Here is an 18,630-nt window from a genome sequence, read left to right on the forward strand (position 1 = left end):
GGCATTGGGGAGGCTTACTGTTGAAAGCTGATGGTCCAAGGGCATTGGAATGTAGGGAATCCCACTGGAACATCACTCACCTGGAAGCCTCAGCAGTCTGGTTGGTATGCTTGCAGTTCAGCCACAGGCTGCAGGATCAAGCAGTCCGCGTGATGTCTGAAAATGCAACGATGGTGGCCTACAGCAATCGCCAAGGAGAAACCAAGAGCTAGCAAGTGTCACAGGAAATAGACCAACTTATGGACTGGGCAAGAGGTCATCTACAGATGATCCTGGCTTCTTATATTGCAGGAAAAGACAACATAAGAGCAGACTTTCTCAGCAGAGAGAATCTGGCCCCAGGAGAATGGTTGTTGTCTACCGAGATGTTTCAGCTGATTGTGGATCGCTGGGGCCTTCTGTTCCTAGATCTGCTAGTGACTTCTTGCAATGCGAAAGTTCCTCGATTCTAAAGTTGCAAAAGAGATCCATGGTCTCTGCCATAGATGCTCTTGTACAAGTTGGGCCAGAAGGCTGATTGCTTTACACCTTTCCCCTGTGTCCACTGCTGGGCAGGATGATTCGCAAAATCGAAGGCCACAGGAGGCTAGTACTCCTGGTGGTGCCGGCTTGGCCCAGGCATCCGTCATATGTGGATTTGTGAAGACTCCTGGTGGAGACCCCTCTTCGGCTTCTGCCGCACCGGGATCTGTTACAGCAGGGTCTGGTTCTTCATGCGGATCCCACTTTGTTCTGTTTTATGGTTTGGCCCTTCAGAGGGCTTGCCTGTTGAAGCTAGATACATAGAAATGATGGCAGAAAAAGACCAAACGGCCCATCTAGTATTCCCAGCAAGCTCCCTTACTTATTTTCCCATACTTATCTGTTTCACTGACCACCAAGTTCAGGGCCCTTGTTGATAATTGTTTGATTCAAATTTCTTGCCACACCCTGCTGTTGATGCACAGAGTAATGTTGGAGTTGCGGGATTTCCAACTTATTCCACGCTCGGAAGTTCTCCACTTCCTTAGCCTCAGTGTAGGTTTGGAGAGTATTTGAGACCTGGTGTGAGGAGCATGGCGTTCTTCCTTGTTCAGTTAAGATCCTACTTATTCTGAATTTTTTGCAGGATGGGCTGAATAAAGGATTGGCCCTTAATTCCTTGAAGGTGCAGGTTGTGGCTCTTGCCTGTTTCAGGGGTCTGGAGAATGGTGATTCCTTGCCATCCCATCCTGATGTGGTCCATTTTTTGAAGGGAGTGAAGCATCTTAGGCCTCCCCTGTAGTTACCAGTCCCCTTGTGGAGTCAACTTGAAGCTGGATTTCTTGGTGGGTCCTACATTCAGACCTATTGCGTAGCCTTTCCTTGCAGTTGTTGACCTTGAAAACAGTGTTCCTGTTGGCTATATGTTCTGTGCGTTCAGTTTCTGAACTACAGGCCTGGTCTTGCATGGAGCTGTTTCTTTGGGTGACTCCAGGAGCGTTACAGCTGCATACCGTTCCCTCTTTCTTGCCCAAAGTGGTGTCGGACTTTCATTTGAATCAGTCCATTTCCTTGTCATCCCCGGATAAGGTCAAGGATGTGGAGGAGTTTTGCCTCCTGTGCTCTTTGGATGTCAAGAGACTTGTGCGGTATCTGGAGTTTTCTGAGCCTTTGCGGAAGATGGATCGCCTGTTTGTCCTCCATGGTGGGAGTAAGCAAGGCGCTTCAGCTTCGTGGGCTACCAAAGCTTGCTGGATTAATGAGGTAGTCATGGCTATGCATGTGGATGCTGAAAAGCCATTGCCTACTCAGGTTAAGGTTCATTCCACTAGGGCTCAGGCACGGTCATGGGCAGAGGTTAGATTGTTGTCTCCTGTCGATTGTTGTTTCCTGTCGATATTTGCCGATATTTGTTCGTGAGTAGCTTTAGTTTTGAGTCTATCAGTCTATATGCTAGGAAATAGAGGAATTACTTACCTGATAATTTCGTTTTCCTTAGTTTAGACAGATGGACTCAGCCTCCTGCCCTCAGCTGCCGCATGAGTGTGTGTGTCTGGATCCCAAGGCATTACTGGTAAGTGTTCATCCAGTCCCTAGATTGGGGTGCCTAGATTCTTACGTGAGTTCAGTGTTTCTTGTTGGTTGAGTACAGTTATGGTTGACTGTTTTTAATCAAGTTTTTTACTAATCTGTCCACAGTTGCTTTTGAAGAGAATACTGGCAGGCTGGGGTCACTGCAGGAGTATATATACTGTGACATCAGCTTGCTCAGTCTCCATCTGCTGCAGGGGAGCTGAACTGGTCCTGAGTCCATCTGTCTACAATAAGGGAAACTGAATTCTCAGGTAAGTAATTTCTCCATTTTTTTTTTTTTTGCTTTTTTTTCCCTGTTTGTATATATATTATTCATATACATACATTATATGTATGAAAAATGTATGTGTGTATATATACAATTTTTTTGTAAATTTATAAGCAGCAAGGTTAGACAAATTTTCAGTCCTAAATTTAGCTGCCAGTTATCTCGCCACTGATTAGCTTACTGAAAAGTTATCCCATAGCCCCTGCAGCAACTGGAAGCCCAAAGAAGCAAAAAAACCCTGCTATGCCAAAACAGGAAATAAGAGAACCCAGAAAGAGGCAAGCTGCTGCTTGGAGCAGTCTAGATTGTACAATGCTTCTTTTTACCTGGTATGTTTTTAATCGGTCAGAGTTGCCTGCCAACCACTGAACAATATCTTTGGAAATAACATAACCTGACCCACAAGCAAAGGCTGGATATGCTGGGCTTGGGTATTCCAGTTCTTGCCACTTCCCAGTTCGATCAACGGCCCAATTGAGTCTGAAACTTAAAAGCAACAATAATTAATATATTTTATGATAAAACATACATCTGAAGAAGAGACCTTGGTGGTCTCTAAAGCTCCTGAACTACATCTCATTTGTTGCTCTTTTTACTAGGTATCTATACTCTCTAAAAAGACTCATTTTCTTCAGAAGCAATGTGGCAACCAAGAATGCTGCTCTACAATAAATATACACTATATATCATTTCAAGTCACTCTCTAACTTTGTATTTTTGTGGCAGTGATTTGTGTCCTATACTGCAGAAAGTGTGAATTAAATTTATTTACATTACTAAACTGCAAGCGATCTAGAAGTAATCATCGCCGCTGACCTCAACGTAGCGGGTCAATGTTATAAAGCACCTGAGAAAGCTAACAGCATGCTTAGTTGTATAGGCAGAGGTGGTGTTATCGGGGAAAAAAAGAGAAAGTAATGCCTCCGTGCAAGTCACTGGTAAGACTGCTCACTCTGGGACCTTGAAAAGAATGGAGAAGGTTAAGAAAAGAGATGCTAGAATGCTATAAGGCTCGCAGTACAAACTTTTCAAAGATATATATTCAAAATGTACTCTTGAAAGGAAAGAAGAGAGAGAGGACAAAATGGAAGTTTTCAAATATTTGAGAGGCTTCATTAAAACATGGGACGGTGAAATCTTTCCTAGAAAAATAAATTCATGTACAAGGGATTAATAAGGCGATGTGAAAAGGATATACTTCTTTTCTCCGAAGGCGGTTGGTGCCTAGAACAGCATAACAAAGGTAGTAACCAAGGAATCCCTGATGGAATTGTAAAAGGCTTGGGACAGGGAGCGGTGCTAAAGGGCTGGTGCCCAGCAACAAGCCCAGGAAATGAACGAGAGGGACAAACGTGGGACAGTAGAGGAAGCAAGATTGAAACGTTTGGTGGGAGACTGGTATTAAGAAATAGGAAGTGGTCTGCTCATCTACCCAAATTAGTAGAAAACCAGAGAGAGAGAGAGTCTCAATCTGGACAGATGGGAGTGGCCATCTTGCTTTCAACTGCCATACTTTACTATGAATGAAAAGACAGTATTAACAGTAAAACTAAATCTGTTCTCTTTAATGTCGGGTTTAATCAGCATCCTCTGTAATTGAAAGTACCAATTCAGAAATCAATTATATAGAATCTAGAGAAAAATGCAGCATGAAATGAGAAAATGTTTTATGGTGTAAAATGTGTCGGACATGTGACTTGTCAAGTCCCATGATCCAGTCAAGGCATGCAATTTGCCCAGATTTGTGGTGCTGGAAGAATCTGTTGTAAATTTTAAGTCTGGGTGCTTTTTCATTTAGTTGAGGTTCTAGCCTGTCAGCTTTGGCCTCATCACGAGATGTGCTGCTGTTACCTCAGTAATGTGTCACATTTATCCCATTTTACATCTATTTTGTCCCTTAAGTTAGAAAAGTTCGTCTAGCTCAGTGCTAGGTAGGGGAAACAACTGCCATTTATTCAGGTAGGAGCTATAGACCTCTGCTGCAGGTAGAAAAATTAGAGGGCGACTCAGTCAAAGATATCCAGAAGACTGCAATGAAGGGAGAGGTGATATTTATGGGAGGTCATTTTTGACCAGGCAGTGTCTTCTTGCTCCTTTGCACATCCAGCTCAGCTGGAATAAGTGCTGAGATCTGGTACCATGAGCCTTTATTCCCAGCTGTTGGGGTTTTACCCCCTATTTTATATTTTCCCTCTCCCATCCCAACATCCTTTAGTCCGGACATTACAGAGACTGTCCTAGGGAACAGGCCAAGCACCAGGGGCCTCCTCCTACATAAGTTGCTCTTATTAAAAAGCTAACAGTTTCCTATGAAAACAAAAACAATAAGAAATCCCTCCCAGCCAGCCACCCTACGACAATCAATAACCCGCTCCATCGCTGCACAGACCTTTTTATTTTCCTTTTTTTCAGTGGTGGCTGTGCCCACGGCTTGATGGCTGAGTTAATGGCAGCTGCTGCAGCTGAATGTTAAGAGGCAGGCTGGGGCCTTCGTTAGCAGGCGCTCTGCTCTCATGCCTGGCAGTCACCCCCACCCCTCTTGGCTTCTGGATGTAGGAAGTGCTAGAATAACTTGCTGTCCAGACACTGCATGCACAGGGAAAAGAGAGGGCATGTCATGGGCATCTGTGAGCTGTGTCCTAATTTTATTATTTATGTATAAACATTTGCTATTCCATGTCTTAAGGTGATTTACACTCATTTAAATGACCAGAAGCAATAGAACAGCTTACAATCAACTAAGAATTTGCAATTAATGAAGCATTGGGCTCCAGCCTAGGAAAGTCCATTTGTGAATAGTTTCAAGATCCAGTTGTGTCCCTGTTGTGTAGAAACAGTCTCTCAGCAGGTTCAGGTAGTTGGGTCAAAGATGTAGCTCTTAGAAGACAACCTAGCTGAAAAACCATGCCTTAGCTATTTTCCTGAATTTAATATAATATATGGCTTCAGGTACAGGGGTTAAGTGGTACTTTTATTTTTTAAATGTTTGGAGTATAACAGCTGAAAGTGAAAAGTCTTATGCAGAACAAGCTGATGGTGGTCAGCAGAGGCGAGGAAAGAAGAGCCTTTTTGGCAGACCAGAGTTTCCTTGAGTGTGTAGAAGAGGAGAGATTGTGGAGAGAGATAGTCAGGGACCTCTTTATCCAAACATTTGTAGAGCCAGAGAAGTTGATGCAGAATGGGTTTGATATGAGCAGTTGCTTTCGCACCTACCAAAATTCTCATAGTAGTACGTTGGAGCAGCTGGAGGCATGCTGCATTGTGTTATGAGATGCCATTGAACAGTGAATTGCAGTAATTGGTTCAGCTGATAATTAGTGTATGGATTATAGTAACAAAATTGTTTATCAAGGAAAGTGCATTTGAGGTGGCAGATCATGAAGAAGGACCTTACCCCTTTCAAGATAGGAGGGTTCCATGGTGAGGTTTTGGTTGAATTGAACGCCTAGGCTTCATGCTGATTCTTGAGAACTGAAGGTGGTACTGATTAGTAAGGAAAGAGAGTGGAGAGGGTGACCTTGGCAGCTAAGCCAGAGGAGTTTGGCTGTGTTTGCTCAGCCACTGGACTACTGCTGTAAGACAGTCATTGAGCTTGGTAATGGTTGAAATTTACTAGATCAGGATATCATCCACAACAGATGGCATCCGATTCTGAAAGGACACATGTAGATGTTGAAAAGAATCAGAAAAAGAACTGAGGCTTGAGGCCCTTAATACATGATCTCTTTAGGGAAAGACAGTTGGCCCAAAGAGAAATACTATCTCCACAATCAAGCATACTAACACAAGTTAGGTTTGAAATTAAACTTCTTAGCATTTTCAGGAACATTGAGAATTTTTTTTTTCCTGGAACATGATTTTCTTACCCATAAAAATAAAAAATGGTGTAATTTCAAATATTCTAATTCAACAGCAATTATGGCAAGATAATTTGGGAGAATAAAAAAAAGTCACTGTTTTAAAACTAGATTTTGTGTAATTTCATAAAACATAACTTGTAGTATGGCATTTTATCATTCTGGCAAGAGCAGAGATGGATTTGCTGAAGCCTGCAGTCCACCCCCTCTATGTAGCTCTTCTTTTCTTCAAGAAAACAGTGGCAGCACCATTATGCATCCTGACAAAGTTAGAGTTGCTGAAACTAGCCAACGGGTGAGTTTCAGGAACCCAAGGCAAGTCTTATCCGTGTATATGTTTATTACCCATATCCCCTCTCAACCTGGAGCATTATTCTTATTTCTGAAAAGTGCTACCCAGACTTGCCTTTGGTCTAATGTATGAGGTTTCATGGGTAAGAAAAGTTGAGAAAAAGATTGCCACCATTTCTGAAATCCTAATTTTGTCTATTTTCAGAAAATTCAATCCATCACACAGTGTTTTGCTCTTTAGTTATAATTGTTTCAAGGCAAGGATAGGGTTGTTCCCAAATAGCCAGCACTGGGTTCTAGAACACACACAAATATCTTTATATTCTACCCTTCTTTTCTCTATAAAGCTGGTGTTGGCATGATAAAACATGCTGCCCCGAGTTACATTTTCAAATATTAGACAAAATGAGGGTTTCAAAAATTGGTTAACAGTGCGTACTCCTACTATTTGTATTTTTAGGGGGGAAGCCTAACTCTTAAGTCTAAAAAGCACTCTAGTTCCACACTTTTGCTCCTGTTCCAGAGGAGTTAGGCTAGAAATCTTTGGGAAGGAAAATATTGTATTTGTTTCTGAAATATATTTTTTGAAATGGCACAAAATGTAGAAGTCATGTGTGGATCGCTTTTTGCTCAGACACTAAATCCACCCCAAAAAACAGAAGATTGGGGAGTAAGCTCTATCAAGGCTGTCAGCCAACCACTGCCTATTTTTCCTATCAAATCAGTTCCAGAGCATCAAAAGCATCCTGCCACAAATTATATTTTCTGAACTCAGACAAAATTAGGATTATAGGGATGAGTGACAATTTTAAATCCTGCAATGTTATGCTACTTATAATTCCTCTTGAACTGGATCATTCTTACAGAAATATGCTACAGTTCCGCACCATTATTCCAGTTAGAGATTATGAGTAGGGCCCTACCCAAATTACGGCATGAACTGCAAATACCTGCAAACAAGGCAGACAAAATTGCAGGAAAAAGCTGACTGGCGGCCTGCCAATGGGAAATAGTTGATCAGCAGAGGTGTTTAAAATCATGAGAGGTCTAGAACGGGTCGATGTGAATCGGTTTTTTACTCTTTCGGATAATAGAAAGACAAGTGGGCACTCCATGAAGTTAGCATGGGGCACATTTAAAACTAATCGGAGAAAGTTCTTTTTCACTCAACGCACAATTAAACTCTGGAATTTGTTGCCAGAGGATGTGGTTAGTGCAGTTAGTATAGCTGTGTTTAAAAAAGGATTGGATAAGTTATTGGAGGAGAAGTCCATTACCTGCTATTAATTAAGTTGACTTAGTTTTCGGGTACTTGCCAGGTTCTTATGGCCCGGATTGGCCACTGTTGGAAACAGGATGTTGGGCTTGATGGACCGTTGCTCTGACCCAGTATGGCATGTTCTTATGGCTTATGTAGTAAGGGCTTGTATATACTGAGATTTTGTGAAAATTGCGGATTCCTTAATATTAAGCATCTACTGCAATGGCTCTAGGCCCTTAATTATGAGTAAATGTGATCAGAAATCCAGTGAGCCATTACAGCTCATAAAATCCTTTGTTGTGCTAGAAAAAAAGACTGAAATGGTCAGCCTAAGAAAAGGAAACTTGTTATCAGAGGTTCTCTCTCACTTTTCCTTCTGTTCACCTTCCACTCCAGACAGCAAGGCCAAACCAAAAAAAAACCCAAACCCCAAAACATATCTACTAATACATGCTGACATCAGTGCAAAACACCCCAGCATTTCTACTGCCTGTGATTCAGTAAAAAGATTTAACTGGCTGTAGCCCCTTCAATTGCCAGTAAATGCTGCATTCTGCACAGACCCTGTAATTAAAGAAATAGAACTCTTTTTAGTGGAGCAGGTTTACATTTGATTATTTGCCTTTACAAATCCAAGCTCAAGCCAAACTACAATCAGGAGTAGTTGGGAGATTTCCTGAGGTAATGGAAGGTGTAGGGATTTATCTTAGGTCACAAAAAGTGGCAGTAGGAGAAGAAAGATTTGAACGCTGCAGCTCTAACCACGATGCTGTTCCCTTCTTGATGGGCCCCTAGCATATTTGTTGCTGAATAGATCTGCCCCACACTGCTTGAATCCTGCCTCAGCATCTTTTCATTTGTGTGCATGACTGCCAAGATGTACACGATGTGCATGAATTCTTTTTCAAATACATGGTCCAAGCACCTATTTATGCACACTGAAAAGTGTCTGACATGGATGAAGCCTCACCTCTGACCCTGAAGTAATCAAGCAGAGCAATGGCTATACTGGGAGAGGAATGGTGGGAGCAAATTGTTTTAGCAGCTCCTGCCTCTGCCTGTTTAAATCATGCTAACATTTTTATGTCCCTACCACCGATCCAAGTGGAAATGCCTGCTCGTGACAGTCGAACAATATAAACAGCAGAGGACACATGAACAACTAGAAGTCTAGTTTTTGGTTTGCGGTTTGTGCATTTTTTTTCACCTTAAGATCTGAAAGATGTACATGTTTAAAAAAAACAAACTGAAATTCATTGCTTTGTGAATATGTAAACAGAAGTGCTGTGCTGAAGCTCTTTGCATACAGACGCTTAGATTGTGCGCTCTAAAGCTGATAAATAGGAACACAGCCACCTAATCATTAGAGCCATGCACAGTATTGCATTGCATGTAGTGTTAATATGGTTCTCTCAGTCAATACATTAAGCAAGATGCCTTGTTTGCAGCCGGGTCCCAGTGGCACAGCAAAATAAGGTGAATTGCTCTAGGTTATAAGGAATCAGTGGCAGAAGTGAAACTCACTTCATAGAATTACCTCCTGAATCATAGGCCAGTGCCCTGACCATCAGGTTAGTCCTCCCAAATACAACAGAAGACACAAACTGCATTAAAAAAACAAACAAAAAAAACCCCCCAAAACCTATAAACTTACTTTCCCCACCAAATGTTTGGTCTGTTCAGTTTTTTTTGCGCTATCCTTTGAAACATGTTATCCAGATCAACGTAACAGTCATCATCTGTCTTCAGCAACAGGTCATAACTTGTTGATTCGACTGTCCTACGATGAGAAAACACTATTAGGAATGCCGCTGCACTGCTCCCACCTAAACGTCCTACCTGAATCTACAGCAAAATTCACCCCCCCCCCCCATTAAGAAAAACTGATGAAATAACTTGGGTGAATATTATGCATACAATTCATCTTTTTTCACTGCGGAGTACTAGCAGCATTAAATGTTTTCCATAATTGTTAAGAAAACGGAGTTCAACTCTGAAGGGATCCTGCACACTGTGCCACGTGGCAGTGCTTGTTTAACATGGTCTGCTTTTCATGGCATCAAGGAGGCAGAGCGGATATGAGATGAGCTGCCACAAAAAAAAAAAAGAATGAAGGGCTCCATATATATTGACTGAAAGCATTACCCTTTCTACTAACAGATAAATGAACTTTCTCCCATTGTGTGTCTGTGAAAAGATCTTCATGCATCAGGCTCAGAATACTCAACTTTAACTTTCAAACTGGCATGCAGGTGCCCTTTGGCGCACGTGTGTTGGTGCGTGGCCATTTTAGAACATGTGCGCATGCTATAAAATAGCCTGACCGCCCGCCTATGCATGTAAATCCCGCTTCTACCACTTAAGTCAGGGAAATTTAAAAAGGGGTCACGTTCACACCGTTGCCAGTTTCACCAGTTCGTCCACTTAACAGCAATGGCCTCCAAACCTCCCTGGTTTAATACTCTGCATTCCCCCCGGTTACTCCAGACCCTTTAAACCCCTGAGAAATGGCTCTGTTTATTTTTTAAGCTTACACCTCGCCCCTAGCAGAAGTAAACTTACATGCCACTGTACTTGGATGCGGGCTCAGCCCGTATGTCTGTCCATGCCCCACCCCTTTTTGAAAACTTTTGAGATCTGTGCGCAGCAGGAGACACGTGCATATCTGGGCGGCTTTTAAAATTCAGTCAGAGTGTGCCAGGCCAACTTGTGCACGCATCCTCCAATTGATGTACGCGCCCAGCTTTTAAAATTCACCTCGTACTGTATAAATTCAGGCCACTACCCTTACCTCTTCATAATGGCAATCATGGGAAAGCCTTAAGAGAGGAGGAACGTTTTACCGGCTGTACATTATCTGATCTACCGAATCATAACAGCCATTCTGCCTAGAGAAGGACAGAGTGTGCAGATAATGTCAGTACTGTTCAGCTACAGCGAGGACAGTAATTATCAGGGCAGCTCTCTTTTAACAGTCCCATCAATTTGAATCAATGCTGATTTTATGAATAATAGTTGAGAGTAAAAAGTGGATGGGATTAGGTCAGGGGAGGTAAAGTGCATGCATATCAGATCAGGCGTGAACTACCATAGGTACAAAAGCAGCTGCATTCCCCAGCTGGCCCACACTTTTAAAGGGACACTAGGCAGGAAGCTTCCCTTCAGAAATCAGCTTTGCAGGTCTGCAAGCACCACAGGCAGTTTCACGACTCAGCCAGCCATACTTGCCTCAATGACCCCCAAAATTCACCCCTTAAAGTCCCTTACCCCTATTTCCACCCTTTACATTGCACAAAATCCATACTCAGACAGGATTTATTTTCTTGAAACATAACATTTATAATGGAATTACATGGCCGCAGTGTGACATAGCTTTTCATGAACAAAGTAATACATAAAATTAGTGTTAACTGAACACAGTAAACCCAACCCATAACGTAGCACTCCAAAATCCCAATTCAGGTGCTCATAGCATCATCCTATCAAAGCACTTTACATACATTAGGTCAGAGGACAACAGTCTAAGCTGCTTCCATGGCCTACCCCTCCGATGAAGAGGCTGTGAGTGGCCATCAAAAGCCCCCTTGCCGTGACGATTTTCCAGTGATAGACACGAAACAGCACCTGTACCCTTCGAGAATATGGGACGCCCCCACCCCCTTCCCTTAACCATTAGGTGTGACTGACCTCCACCACCAGTATTTATAATAAGTAGAAAAGGAGGGAAGCAGGACAGCAAGAGTGCTGCTCCCTAACATGGCGGCTTCCCTCTGTCCTGCAAGATGGCATATTCCAGTTGCTAAAATCACAAAATATTTTTTTTTCACTTCTGCTGTCCTTTTTATTTTTCTAATCAGTTGGTCCAGGTCTCTTTTTTCCACTTTGCCCTTATCAGTCTTTTCCTAATTCTTTCTCCAGGGTCAGTCTTCTCTTTCTGTTTCTTCTCTCACCTATCTTCTTCCCTTCCTCGCTCTCTTTCCCACACACACACTTTCTCTCAAAGACTCCCTTACACACACAAGCTCTCACTCACCCCCCCAGGCACCCATCCTCACATCCACATCCAGGTTCCCTTCCTCACACGCATGCACCGGGGCTCACCACCAAACCCTTTCTTCGCCGCCACGGGGACAGGCTCCCATGGCAGCCTTGTTTCAGTGGGTTTTTGCTGCCACCATCGAGTTCAGCGCAGCTTGTGGCCTAGCGGCCTCTCCTGCTGCTGCTGCTGCCGTCCTCCCAGGCGTGCCATTTCCATGCAAATGCAGAGTGTGCACATGTGGTCGTGCTGGGCCTGCTCTCCTCCCCAAGACAAATTCTGACTCAGTGATACTCTAGTTTCCCATACCCTAACAGGAGCAGAATATGAGCTGAAGGACATCCTGCCCATAATATGCACCAATTCTCCTCTTCCTCCCATGATTTGTGATAGGGCAGGCAGTCAATCTTCTAGCAATTCCAGCCATAGCAGGAGGAACTACAGTTCCTTATTCCTTTGTCTTCTGTTAAGGCTTCTTCACAGAGCTTCAGGAGCTCTCTTGTTGTATAGCACAGTACAGTTGGTTTTGAGTATTAATTTTGCAATAATGCAGTTTATTTTTTTTTTTTTTACTGTGATAAAGGAAATTATTTTATTCTATTAACATTAAAATGGATACAACATATGGTTTCTCCACCTCTTAATTCTTGAAGAAAACACCTTTATATTGCGATTTGCCAGGTACTTCCAAGAAACCCGGACTGGGCACTCTTGCAAAGAGGAGGATGCGCTTGATGGATCGTTGATCTAACCCAAGTTGGCATTTCTTATGGCAAGTCACATATATAGATGTCACATTGACCAGTTATGACTAAAAATACACATGCTGACAAAGAATAACTGCAGCCTATATATTACTAATAATAAATCACTTTTTCTATATAGTATGTAGTAAAGCTAGGCAAGTAAAATCAAGCTCAAGACAAGGCTTTAGAGCCATCTCAGCAGAAGATTCATATGGGGGATGGAGGCTCAGTGAAAATACTTGGATGAAAAACATCCAAGTGAAAAACAGAAGTGAAAATACTTGGATGCTAGAAAGATCAACTGGCCCACCCAGTCTGCCCAGCTATTCCCATCTACACTGCCAGGCTACAATCCCAGCTGTGAAAGCATGCTTGCTTGTAGGAGATCACACTTATCCACTCAGTTTTTTTTCTTCCTCCTTTGTCCTCTCCTCTCCTCTGTAGATGAGCGTGAATGATCCCATGCTTAACCCAAAACTGAGCCTCCCTCCGCATGTCTCACATCCAAGTTTGCAACCTAAATTACTACCAAAATTAAAGAAGCTGTTGCCCAAACATCAGGCTTCCTAAGTCTCCCACCCCCCCAGCCATGCTGGACAGTAACCAGTCATGCCCAATTTTCTGATATCGGCACAGTTGGTTTCTGGGGAGCTGTAACTACCTCACAACCAGGCTGGTATCATGGGGTTATGCTTTCCTTATCCACCTTTTTGATTCATCCTCTCTTCTTTAGCAAAGGCTGGCTTGTTTGCAATACTGCAACTTTATGACCGTGTTCCTACCACCATCATAGAACGTGAGAGCAGACAAGGACCATCAAGGTCATTCAGTCAGCCCCACCTCCCTTCCAGCTTTTCCTCACCTCCTTGCCACTCGGGTTCTTAGGTGCTTTTTAAAAATGTTACTGATTTTGTCTCTATCACTTCCATTAGGAGTCTATGCCATGCATGCACCACCTTTTCTGTAAAGAAATATTTTCAGAAATTACTCCTGAGTTTGCGCCTCCTCCTCCCCCCCTCATTTGTGTTCAATTCCGTTCCATTTTTAGCATTGATTATTGAGTTGCCTATGGCCATCTTTTATCAAGGAAAATAACTTGCTGACTCTTTTTCAATTCAGGTTCTGAGCAGTTCATAACACGAGACCCTCCGACTTTCAAGGTTTGATATATTTCATCACAGATTTGATTCAAGTACCATTTTTAACTAGTTTTATGCTACACCTCCACGAGTTTTAATACTTTAAACCAGGAGGTTCCTAAACCTGTCCTGGGGGACCCCCAGCCAGTCAGGTTTTCACAATATTCACAATGAATAGGCATGAGATAAAATGCGCATGCCATGGAGGCAGTGCATGCACATTTATCGCACGCATATCCTGAAAAACTGACTGGCTGGCAGTCTTTCAGAATAGGTTTGGGAACCATTGCTCTAAACCATTATCTTGCTTGAGCACCTTGAAGCCATAGGCATTTCTTCTGATCGCGCCTAGTTTTCATCCTTCCTGACTGGTCGTTATCAGAGGGTTACCTTGGGGGAATCTAAATCTGAACCTTTTTGTTTTGCACACGGGGGATCCCCAAGGTTCAGTCCTCTCTATCACATTATTTCCATTATGTCAGGTCTCGTCTAATTTGGGCATAGAATATAAGCTTTATGCAGATGACATTCAGTTTTATTTCCTTATTTCTTCATAGAGAATGATGCTCTGTATACGATCACACATTGCCTCAGATATAAAATGTTGGTGACTATACAAGCAGCTTGATCTAAGCTTCCTTCTGATATGCCTTCTATACTGCTTTTGGATGGTTTTCATATTCCTATTGGCCAGCAGGCCCAGAACTTAGATGTTATTGTGGATTTGACTTTGTTTCACCCACACATTAAAACACATGGTGAAAAACATTTTAAGTTGCGCCTTCTACACAACTGGAAGCCATTCTTCAATGACACTGAACTTCAAACTATCATTCAAGCACTGGTGACTTCCTCTGTTGACAATTTCCAAGCTCTTTATTTAGTTCTTCCTTACTCTTCTACCAGGGCACTTTAATTCATCCAAAATGCAGCTTCCTGCATTATAATCGGGGCCCCCATGCATGAACACATCACCCCTATATTATTTCATCTTCAATGGCTCCCAATCATGGGGAGTGTCCAATTCGAAATCTTAACACTAATCTACAAAGCGATCAATGGTGCGGCAGTTCACTGCCTCAACACAGTCTTAAAAATATATTCCCCCATCTGTTGCACTCCTCATTTCGCAACTTGGACTTTCCTTCTGTCAAACTTATAAGACTGGCTGCATCCCCAGAGTGTCTTTGCTGTCCCACTGCTCTGGAACGCGCTTCATAAGATTAAATCTGAAACCTCCACTACCTGCTTCAGGAAGTGACTTAAGGCCCATTTATTTATTCATGCTTTTAATGAGTGATACTAGTTTACTTTCATCTGGAACAACCTTGCAAGTATTATGGAGGTTCATTCTTGAGTCTGTCTTTGGTTGATAGTTACATGTGTGCTCGCCTTGCCCAATAGGCATATAACAGGAATTCAATCTTCAGTTGTATGGTTCGGCTGAGATAGGAAGTAGTACTTATTTGACAGCATAAGATACTATAGCTTGAATATGAGCATGAGTATGCTCTCAGCACAATTGTTTCTAGCTTGGAAGGCTTTGCTCTCATTCGGACCAATACAGTAAAAACCACGGGAGAGCCGGCGCTGCAAGGCGAGTGCCCACTCTCCTAGGTGGCCGATCGAGTATTTAAATGAGGGCCCGGGATAAAAGGAGGCGCTAGGGACACTAGCGCGTCCCTAGCGCCTCCTTTTTGATAGAAGCGGCAGCTGTCAACGGGTTTGACAGCCAACGCTCAATTTTACCGGCGTCAGTTCTCAAACCCGCTGACAGCCAAGGGTTCGGAAAACGGACACCAGCTAAATTGAGCATCCATCTTCCAACCCGCAGGCAGATTTTAAATTTTTTTAAATTTTGGGGCCTTCGACTTACTATCGCTATGATATTAAGTCAGAGGATGTACAGAAAAGCAGTTTTTTCTGCTTTTCTGTACATTTTCCCTGTGCCGGCCGAAATTAACTTCTGCCTTCGGGCAGGCATTAATTTCTGAAAGTAAAATGTGCGGCTTTGCTGAACATTTTACTTCGTGTATCGCACGGGAATAACTAATAGGCCCATCAACAGGCCATTCCAGATAATTAATTTTTCTGGACAACAGAAGTTCCAGATAATGGGAGATTTTCCAGATATAGGATCATATGAAGCCAACCAATTTTCTGATATCAGAAGTTTTCTGGGTAACTGAATACATGAAGCCAAACAATTTTCATATAATCAAGCTTTTCTGGAAAAAAAAAAAAATCACAGGCCAAGGACTGCAGTTTCTTGTGGATAATGAAAGTTTCTTTATAATAGATCTTCAGATAAACAGTGCTCTAAAATAACTGATAAATCTAAAATACACTCATTAAAACAATTATTATTACATTTATCTTACAAAAATTGGGTCTCCTGTAATTTTGCTCATGTTTTCTTTTGTCTTAAAACTTTGGCATGGCAAAAAGGGATTAGACCTCACTTTCTAGGAATATAATGAAACTAATGAGAAGCTGATAGAATGAATCTAATTCATCATTTGGTATTCTTATTTTTGAAAATCCCAAATGAATTTTTTTCCAGGACTGCTTGTAGTAGTGTCAAGAAAGTTGACCTTTAATTCGTGGAGATTCCAGGACAATCCTGAAAAGCTGACAACTCTAATTGATTTCTTTAACACAAATCTACGCCATATTTCAGGAGCTGCCAACTCCAGTCCTCAACAAACGGGCCTGGTTTTCAAAATATCCACAATGAACATGCATGAGATAGATTTCCATACAATGGAGATAGTGCTGAAAACCTGGCCTGTATGTAGCTCTCCAGGACCGGAGTTGGCTACCCCTGCACTATCGAACCTATTCCCATTCCAAAAACACACAGGCAGCCTACATCACAGACCTACACTCTTAGGCTTGCAGCAGCACAGGGAATAAAGAAAGACTTTGTCCCTGCATTGCCAGATCCATCTCATATAGGAAATAGGGACAATGAGAAGAAAAGTGAACATGAACTGGTAGAGGAAAATGAAGGCTGAGAGAAATGAGGTTGTAAGGAAAAAGAAACAAACAGTGAAGGCACAGAGTAACATGACAAACAGGGAAAGGCAAAAAACAATATATGGAGGGCAGACAGTATAGAGAGAAAGACATGAACAAGAACAAAATAAGAGGGACACAGGGAAATAAGCAAAGCTTGAGGATAGAAAGAACTGAGATGGAGTACAGCAAGCAAGAAGATGCACTGTGGAAAGCCATTTTATGTTTAGTTGGAATTACTGTTCAAAATACTTTATAGTAACAATTAACAGAAGACCAAATGGCCCATCCAGACTGCCCAGCAAGTTACATGGTGTGGCAATTGCCACTCCGTGCAGACCACCCTCAAGACTCTTTCAATGGTAACTGCCACTCCCTGCAGGTTACCTCCACTCTGTTAAGGTAGCAACTAGCACACCATGCAGGTCATCCCCAAGCCTTATGTTAAGGGCGGTAACTACCACTCTGTGCCAGTTACCCCTATGTCTTAAGTTAAAGGTAGTAATATCTATAAGCAAAACCAGGCAACAGTCAAACCCAAAGCAAAATTACTGCTAGCAGCATTATTACCGGGTGAGCAGCCTTCTTGATAATTCAGACAATGCTGCTTGAACATGCTTTTGCTTTTGGACTTGACTATAGAAGCAGTCCTGCGCTACATATTGCTTTTTCGCCAAACGTCTGCATATTAGTACCCAGACTGTGAAAGTCAGGGCCCAGTGTTGGCTGTCGTCTGAATCCAATTCCCTCACAGTCAAAGCAGGGGATTGTTGGAAACTAAGAATGTCAAGATCTACCACTGTACACATAGGGGTAGATTTTAAAAAGCATTTACTCGAGCAAAACTGGTTTTTGCTCGAGTAAATACACTTTACTCAAGTAAGTGGGCTTTTCAAAATTGCTACAATATATGCCATTGAATTGTCCATAGGATTTACTCAAGTAAGTGCACTTTACTCGAGTAAATAGCTTTTGAAAATTGCTACTATAGTATGTCACATTTACATGCGTAACTCCTTTGAAAATGACCCCCATACAGTACTGGCAAGATGCATAGTGCACAGCAAGTATGTTTAATAAGGACATAGGCTTTACCCTGCCTTACCATCTGTAAAAGTGCAGTAACTTGGCAGGAACATTTCTGTAGGTGTCAGTAACATGAACAAATACTATGTCTTGGTAAGTTGTGCTTTCTTCCTTCAGTAAGACATCCTCTTCTTCAAGTTTACTTAAATGACTCAGAAGCCTGTTAGGGCGACTATTAAGATTCTGTACGAGAGCTTCCCCTTCTGTGAAAGAAAAAAAGCCAAAATAATCTACCAAATAAACGAGAACAAATACTACACTCATCCAATTACAGGTTAACTACACATTCGCAATGTTGAACATGGTTATTTGTTTGCCCAATGGCCTACAATTAAACAACTTTTTCAAATATTTTGCCAATCTTATGTTGCAAATATGAAAAGTAATAGTTGAAGAAGTTACCTAACTGCTGTACTTAGTTGAAAATGACTTAGTGGGGAAGTTAGTACCTCTTTCTTGAGCCAACAAGCACCTAAACTGCCACCCGGATACTATCATTGAGTACATAAAACTCTAAGTAGTTTTTCGATGTAATCGTAAGTCACTCACTATATGCACAGTTTCTTTTTTATTCTTTTCCTCATAAAAGGAGTACTCTTATTAACTATCCCAAAAGTTGTGAGGGCGATAATTGCAGTTACAGCAGCTACACCCCAGAGGCAGGCTGAGCTCCAATGCATGGATGAAATGTTGGCGCAGGGAATAGAGTTTTAGATTTATTAGGAACTAGGGAAGGAGGAGCCTGTTCCAGCTGGATGGGCTCCACCTTACTAGAGCAGAACCAGGCTGCTGGCACAAACCTTTAAAAAGGAGACAGTGCAGGAGGAGAGGAGAGAGGGTCTTTTCGCTGGGGAGCTTGACCTCACTACTTGC

The 18,630-nt window shown here is 42.2% G+C and overlaps 1 protein-coding gene across 5 annotated transcripts in view; it reads right to left on the bottom strand.

The window, feature by feature from the left end:
* B3GALNT2 (beta-1,3-N-acetylgalactosaminyltransferase 2) overlaps nucleotides 1–18,630 on the bottom strand; it is a 141,456-nt gene that overhangs the window by 10,027 nt on the left and 112,799 nt on the right. For 4 of the 5 annotated variants that reach the window (XM_029593851.1, XM_029593849.1, XM_029593850.1 and 1 more), the window contains 3 exons: nucleotides 17,777–17,960; nucleotides 9,387–9,512; nucleotides 2,650–2,809 (listed from right to left, as the gene is read on the bottom strand). In XM_029593851.1, the coding sequence (XP_029449711.1) occupies nucleotides 2,650–2,809; nucleotides 9,387–9,512; nucleotides 17,777–17,960 (470 nt within the window). Of the gene's footprint in view, nucleotides 1–2,649; nucleotides 2,810–4,716; nucleotides 4,910–9,386; nucleotides 9,513–17,776; nucleotides 17,961–18,630 lie in introns of those variants that run through there. The other variant, XM_029593852.1, reaches the window with a different exon arrangement.

This window comes from Rhinatrema bivittatum, chromosome 3 (genome assembly GCF_901001135.1).
Source record: "Rhinatrema bivittatum chromosome 3, aRhiBiv1.1, whole genome shotgun sequence".
Lineage (NCBI taxonomy): Eukaryota > Metazoa > Chordata > Amphibia > Gymnophiona > Rhinatrematidae > Rhinatrema > Rhinatrema bivittatum.